This window comes from Nannospalax galili, unplaced genomic scaffold, assembly GCF_000622305.1.
Source record: "Nannospalax galili isolate Female #2095 unplaced genomic scaffold, S.galili_v1.0 scaffold25, whole genome shotgun sequence".
Lineage (NCBI taxonomy): Eukaryota > Metazoa > Chordata > Mammalia > Rodentia > Spalacidae > Nannospalax > Nannospalax galili.
Window position 1 is genome coordinate 5490463 of NW_008355642.1, and position 8059 is coordinate 5498521.

The window sequence follows — 8059 nt, forward strand, 5'->3', positions numbered from 1 at the left end:
GGGCTGGAGAGATGGCTCAGGGGTTAAGAGCACTGACTGCTCTTGCAGAAGACCCGGGTTCAATTCCCAGCATCCACATGGAAGACAGACATTGTGGAGGGTGAGAGTAACAGGGAGACCGGTTGGAAGGCTCTCACAGTGATTCAGGTGAGAGATGATGCTGGCCTTGGCTTTGGTGGAAGTGATGTAAGGAACGTTGGAGGTGGAATCAGCAGGACCTCCTGTTGACTGTGATGTAGGACTGAGGAGGAGGGTCACAGAAGGCCAAGAGTTACTTTCAGTTAATAGGGCAGGGAAGAGTTTTGTGGAGTTGGGGAAGTGAAAGGCAACCGTTGTGGCCAGAGCTAAGTGAACAGAAAAAAAAAAAAATAGTGTGAGAAGACAAGGTGAAAATCAGACCCAAGCCATGTGATTTCTCAATGAATGATGGCAGGAAAAGATGTTTTCATCTACAGAGCACCATGGGAACTACTTTGGTAGACAGTTGAGATTTGTCTTTTCTCAAAAGCCATTTGGGGGCTGGGGATGTGTCTCAGTTGTAGCATGATTATCTAGAATACACAAAGCCTGGATTCAATCCCTAGGACCACAAAGCTGGCATGTGTGTGTGTGGGGGGGGAGGGCTTAGTGACACAAAGGTCTTTAATTCCAGCACTCCAGAAGAAGGATCAGGAGTTCAAGGTCCTCGTCAGCTACATAGAGTTCAGAAAAAACACTGGGCTACATGAAAATCTATATAAAATAATACATAGATGATAGATGATAGATAGATGATAGATTGATAGATGATAGATAGATAGATAGATGACAGATAGATAGATAGATAGATAGATAGATAGATAGATAGATAGATAGATAGGAAGAGGAATAAGGAAACCAGTTAGAAATCTACTATGGTAGCCTGAGAGAGAATTATGTCATGACAATGCACACAGCCAGATCATCTGAGGTTCATGCGAAGTGGAAATGGTGAGTTCATCTGAGTTAAGATCATGTTTATGTGCATATTCAAGCCCAGATCCTTATTGGAGACTTAATTGTTTTTTAAAATTATTTGTTATTTTTATTTTATGTGTATGCATGTATTGCCTGCATGTAGGTAAGTGCACCCATGTCCTGCAATGCCCACGGAGGCCAGAAGAGGCTGTCTGATCCCCTGGGACTGGAGTTACAGACAGTTGTTAGCTGCTGTGTGGGATTCAAACCCGGGTCTTCTGTAAAAACAACCAGTGTTCTTAACTACTGAGCCATCTCTCCAGCCCTGACTTAATTGTTTTCATGGTTTTATTTCTCCTTTCTTTTCCAGTCAAAAGCATTTTCATAAAAGGATAACTTTGCCACTCTGATTAAATATTTCCTTTCCACACACCTAGCTGCTCAGAAATTGGTGAATATTGGGAATTCTGAAATGCTGTGAACTTTCATTAGTCAAAGTGAAAAAGATAAAAAGCAAGAACCAGTTTATCCTTCCCAAATTGTTGATTTTGCTGACATAAACTATATTCAAATATATGCATTTCTTAAGGCAATTTATCCATAAATAGAATATTGTCTGTTTGGCAAGCCAATACTTAAATGTCCTGGATTTTCTGCTCCAATAGCTTACAAGCCCTTACTTTTCTTGTACATCTGGGATGCAGTTAAGAAGATGTGGGCCAGCAAGTTGGTTCAGTAGGTAAATGTGCTTGCCACTAAGTCTGATGACCCGAGTTTGAGTCCTAAGAACCCATATGGTAGAAGGAGAGAACAGATTCGCACAAGTTTTCCTGTGACCTCCACTTGTGGGCCATGGCACATGTGTTATGTGTGAGAAGAGTACACTTCACCCCTCCCCAATAAATGTAATTTTTAAAAATATACTTTAGTTGGGCATGGTGGCACATGCCTTTAATCCCAGCACTCAGGAGGCAGAGGCAGGAGGACCTCTGTGAGTTCAAGGCCAGCCTGGTCTACATAGTGAGTTCCAGGACAGCTGGAGCTACAGGAAGATGCTGTCTCAAAAAGACCAAAAATTATACTTTTTTGAGAATTTCATACATGATTATTGTATTTGCATTATTTCCACCTCTCCCAGTCCCCCTTCTTACTCCTCCCATGCCCCCCAACTCCCTCACAATTTCTTGTCCTCTTCTTTGATTATTCTTTGATTGTTATTGTTACATATATTTATAAGTAAACATTCACACACATATATACATACATATATATATAATGCACTAAGTCCGTTTAGTAGAGTGCCTGTGTGCATGTGTTTAGAACTGCCCACTTAGAATTAGATAACCTCTCAGGGAGTGAAAAATTTTATTAAATGTGTGCACTTAACTCAAGGGCTAGATATATAAATTTCTAACACCCTCAAAATGCAAAGTCAAAACACAAGGCAAACTGGAGACTGTATTAAAAGTTTATTCTTTGTCAATGAGAGCTTTCTCCTTTAGCTGTAGCTATGCCTTTTAGAAAAAAAATATCATGCTAGATAAGAGCTGTAAAATGTAGGACACAGAAATAAGGAGATTTGGTGCCTATACACAAAACTCTGATAAGAAGTACAGAAAAATCCTTTAGGTGTATTTGGCTCCTTAGAGGCAGATTTTATGGGGACAGGAAAGCACAAAATTTACAAAGACACTGGGGAGAGAGAATGTATACAATAGTAAATGAATTCACAAAGAGGATTGTCATTGAGAAAGAGAGAAGTGATCCCCAATGTCCACGTCCTGGCATAACGCTAGCAGTCTAGCCATGATATTTTCTTGTTGAAGATAAATTATTGCATAGAACATCAGCAAAAGAGGTCATTCTGTGACCAGGATAGATCAAGGCAGAAGCAATCAGTTATGATCATGTTTGAATCCAGATAAAATGTGAACTGTGTCAAAGTCACAAAAATGACCAAGTGGCCCCTTATCTGGCTAAAATGAGCAGCTATTGCTTCTTCGTCAATTACACCTTTAGCCTCTGACTATGGGCATTGTCATGTACAAAATAAGAATTTATTTAGAAATAATCATAATTTTCCTTATCTACTGATAACATATAAATCCAGAAAAAAACCTAGCTAGGATATCCAGCATGTCTTAGTTTTCCCAGGAGTTTCCTGGTTTTAGCCTTGAAAGCCCTATATCCTGAGTAATAAGTTAGTTTCAAACCAAATAGGATGGCTAGCCAATGGCACACTTCCTTAAAAGACTTTCTACAACTCATCTAAAGCAAGCTTAGTGTTACTGAGATGCCCCATGGCTTCCCAAAATGTGCAGTCTCTCTTTGCTGCTACAGTGATAAACTCAACTTCCTAAACCACAGTCTTTTTCCAGTGGTCTTCGCCTGGAGGGCACTGACATCAGCAAGAAGAAAAGATGAAAAACTAATAAGACCTAGTGGGATACTGGACCTGAAGGAATGGAGAGGGAGGGGTAACCCGAGAGGAGTGGTCAGGTATATGGGACAAGAAGACTAAATTTGTCTTCTGAAAAGTGAGTTTTCAGTTTGGTTAAAGCATGAGGTGACAGAAGGTAAAGCAAAACCACAAGCTTCTGGGGTGGGTGAATTGCTACCCCAATCCTTTATATCAAAGCATAGCAAAACAAAACACTAAAACAAAGACAGCAAGCATCAACACAGTTTCCCTTGTGTTATCAAATAACCAGTCAGGATTTCCTTATGTAGGAGGTTTTCCTATGCACCCATGCTTCCTTATATTTATCAACTGCATCACAGAATATTTTTTATATGAGGGACATTTCCAGGAGGGAAGAAATCCAACGATAGACCAACTAGCAATGGCAATATTAATAATAGCAAATTGAAGTTACAATTTTAATCCTTTGAAGTTGCAATCATTCATTGCTAAAGTACAATATTCACTGAATAAAATAAAGGTTGACAGAATAAGGCCTTGCATTATTATATGCCAATGAATGTCATGATTTTGCTAGCTTTTCTTGTTTTGTTTCTTATTTAAACTGATATATCAAAGCACAAAAATTGTACATGTTAATGGGTTGCTATAATATTTTGGTGCATATCTACTTCATGTGATTATGGGTAGATCTCTACCTCCTCAAACATTTAGCATTTCTTGTTGACAAAACCATTACAAAATCCTTTCTTTGCTTTTAAAACAGACGGCAGTATCTTGTTGTCTATAGTCACCCTACTGAACAATAAATAACAAACCAAAACTTCTTACTCATATTTAACTGTGGCTTAGTACAACATTTCTCCACCCTGGCTCATTTTGTTCATTATTTTGTTTTCTTATTTCCCTTTCTCCTTCCCTTTCCCTCCCCTCCCCTCCCCTCCCCTCCCCTCCCTTTCTCTCCTCTTCTTCCTTTTTGAGACAGAATCTCACTGTGAAGTTCAGGCTGGCTTTGAACTTAAGTGCCTTCTGCCTCAGCTTTAGTGGTGGGCTCACAGCCAGGTGCTAATAAATACACCTGGCTTTTATACTAACTGTTTTTCTGAGACAGGGTCTCCCTGTACTCCAACTGAACTGGAACTTGCTATGCAGACCAGGGTGGCCTTGATATCATGGAGATCCAAGAATCTCACTGTGAAGTTCAGGCTGGCTTTGAACTTAAGTGCCTTCTGCCTCAGCTTTAGTGGTGGGCTCACAGCCAGGTGCTAATAAATACACCTGGCTTTTATACTAACTGTTTTTCTGAGACAGGGTCTCCCTGTACTCCAACTGAACTGGAACTTGCTATGCAGACCAGGGTGGCCTTGATATCATGGAGATCCACCTGCCTATGCCTCTGGGTACTGGGATTAAAGTGTGTGCATCTGCCCATCCATCATTTTAGATTTTTAATATTCTTTTTGAGATGAGGAGCTCCCTATATTTCCTATGCTGGCCACAAATTCACCATTCTCCTGACTCAGCCTCCCAAGTAGTTTGGATATCAGATTGCATTACTCAATGTGTTTATTTCAAAATCAGGCCAGAGCTGGATCTTTAAAAACTGTTATTGGTCATACAAGTCTAACCGCCCCCATTTAAAAATTCTGTTTAGTGTCAAATATCCACATGATGGTCTACATGGCTTTTAAAGGGATTTACCATGAGTGACCCTTGGTAAATAAGTTCAGCAGTGGGGCACCTAAATTTCACTTGATATTGGTCCATACTGCACACTGCAAAGCAGGTTTTGAGAACAGGAGTACCATTTAATTTGAAATTGTTTATAGTTTTGAGATAGAGGGGAGTGCCTAAGCAGAATATGGTTATGTATGATAAGAGCAACCCAGAGTACTCAAGATCTCGAAGTTGAAATATAAAAGTAGTTTCCTTAGAATAGGTTAAATATCCAATTTCCATCTGAAAGCTGCATTACTTTCTACAAAATCAGAGTGATTCGAAAAAAATGCAGTAATATTCAGTGAAGGCTAAGAAACGATTTTAGCTTGAAAAAGAAATGTGTCTGGTGGAACCCCCTAGCAATGCCCAGGACATATTTCAAAAGGTAGCAAGTATGGTGTTGGCATGCTTCTAATAATTTTTTCCACTGCTGAAAGACCTCCTTGCCTTTTTTCTTTCTCTAGCCAGAGCAAAAGCAGCTTGTTTTGCAAATAGTAGTTGTCAACTGCCTGATTTTGGCTGTATAACTTGGAATGTTCCAAGCATTCTACTATTCCTAACACACACTAGATTTTCTTCTTTATACAAATATGAAGTCTGTTTTAATCTATTTGCATTAATTTTTCTTATAGGTAAAATTTGACCATGATAAACACTAAAATATATTCATTTACAGACAGCTCTTTCTCTGTTTGAAATGATCCTCTTCCCCCAACCCTTTTGGCTAAGTCTGGGGCAAATAAGCATACATAGTCATGCATGATATAGAAAACTAGGGACAGAAGTCTAATTCTTCACTGGGTTTTGAAAGCAGGTTTCTTCAAAATAAAAATATTAGTTCTTCCTATAAAGTAAATTAGAGTAACCGCCTTTGCACAGTTAACAGAGTAGATGATAAAATTTCTTATAGAATGGTTTTGTATGTATTTGTCCCTTAAATAGACTCAAACTCTACATGCATGTAGTACAGTCAGATTGCCATTTCTTTAATATTTTACAAACTCAAAATATGCTGTTGTCTAATCATACTAATGAATTTGTTTAGCAATTTCACATACTCAAATCTATATGGTCCATTTTTCAAGTGACAATCAAATTGAGAAGTTTAAATAATACTGAAATTAAAATGTTATTTTTAATATTTAGAAGTAAAGGTACAGTTATTTAAAAGACTATTGTACAATGCATGCTGAAGAAACGATTACAGTTATGCAAACCTGAAAGTGGGAATCACTTCATGAATTGCTATTGCTCTTGGAAAACAATTAAAATAATGAATGAGCAAAAAATAATTCCCTCTAATGTCAGGCAAGGAAAGAATGTAAAATTGTTTTACGACTTCTTTGCCAGATCCTAGTAATTCTAGATGGGAATACAATTTTAAGTCAACAAAAAGAGTAATTCTCTTAGGGACTGGATCATTACTTACCAAAATTTGCCATCTGTATTGTCTGGTTGTCCAAATCTGGAGCATTGTAAATCACAACAGCATCAGCATTCCTTCGACCTGCTGCTCGAATTTTTTCAGAAAATGTACAGTTACCTCTCTCTATCAGTGCGATCCAAGGCTTGTTAGTATTAGTAAATTCAGTGTTGTAGTCACAAGCTTTGTAGTTATTGTACTTAGGAATGCTCACTACTCCCATAGCATTAGCCACTGGCGAGGCCAATCCATAAACACCACATTCACATGTGTCTGTTTTGGTGTCATTGCTGGTTTCGTTGTAGTAAGTCACCGTCACATAGGCATTCATTGATAAAGATACTGCATTTTGAAGAAAAAGGGTATAAATTACAAGGAACCAAAAAAAACTATACTTATTCTTCTGGTTCATTGCTTGTTCATTTGGATCAAAAAAGTTAAGATGTCTGCAGATATTTCCAACTATCGTTCACCGTTGTCCACTCATGTCCTTCCTAAACAGAAGTTTGAAATTTCAGTTGCAGGCAGGTAACTGATCTCGCCTCTAGCAACACAAGCTCTGAATACATCAGCTCTTTTTCGCTTTATCTACATTCCCTTCGACCAATTCCTCCTCTAACTGTACAAACACAAGCAACCCTTAACCAGACTATCTTAGTAATAAATAGCACCACCAACTTTATTCTACATATCAACTTATCAGGATTGGATGACTTCCTGCAGTGAATTTTTTTCTTCTTACTGTTCCACCTAATGCACTTTCATAAACACGGAGTGGATTGGAATGAGGAACTGGACTCTTGGGAATCTCACGTGACAAGGCTGAAAGTCACCTCTCAGACTATCTAAAACACAAAACTGGTTTTCCAAGCCCTGCTGAAATATGCTTAAAATCCCTAATTTTAATTGTTATGACAATGGTAGAAAGGATTTTACTACTCCCCCCGCCACACACAAATTTCTTCGTGATTTTTTTTCTAGGAAGGTTCCCCAAGGAATTTCCTTTGTTACCTTGTTCGTTCAATACTAAGTAAACATATCTCAGAACTTAGCAATCTCTTCTAGTACTGCCTTGCACAGGGTAGGCAAATAAATATTTGTTCATCGATATCTACAGGCTCCTGTGTTCCAGTACTTCTCTTCACATTTTAGACTCTTAAAAAGACATTTCAAGGCTTAATTTTTAACATTTAAGAATTTTAAATTTTAGCCATTCCAAGCGTACAGACTGTTATTTACTGCTTTCTTGAACCCCCATTAAATCAGGACTACACTAGATAGTGGGTACAATTGTACACGTATTGCTAGGTCAAATGGTATGGGCCATTTGCTGGGATGGGCAGATTACAATGTGTGCTAAGGGATGCTGATGTAGGAGATGGATAGACAAGATAAAGAAATATCAAGAGTCTCATTGGGCCAAGGGTTAGCAATCTATGCAAACAGGTTTCAGACTGTCAGAAGAAACAGAAAGCCACTAGGTAAAAAGGAAAGTAAGGTATACTGATATCAAAGTCCATGAGAAGAAGGCAGGAATCAGAAGGTGCAGGAATCCAGGG

At 38.5% G+C, this 8059-nt stretch overlaps 1 protein-coding gene across 1 annotated transcript in view; it reads right to left on the bottom strand.

Moving 5' to 3' along the window:
* Nucleotides 1-6912, bottom strand: part of Rnf128 (ring finger protein 128) — a 128595-nt gene extending 121683 nt beyond the window's left edge. Inside the window, exon 1 of the mRNA XM_008852986.3 lies at nucleotides 6507-6912. Within this exon, the coding sequence (XP_008851208.1) occupies nucleotides 6507-6912 (406 nt within the window). The remainder of the gene's footprint in view (nucleotides 1-6506) is intronic.
* Between the last annotated feature and the right edge of the window lie 1147 nt (nucleotides 6913-8059).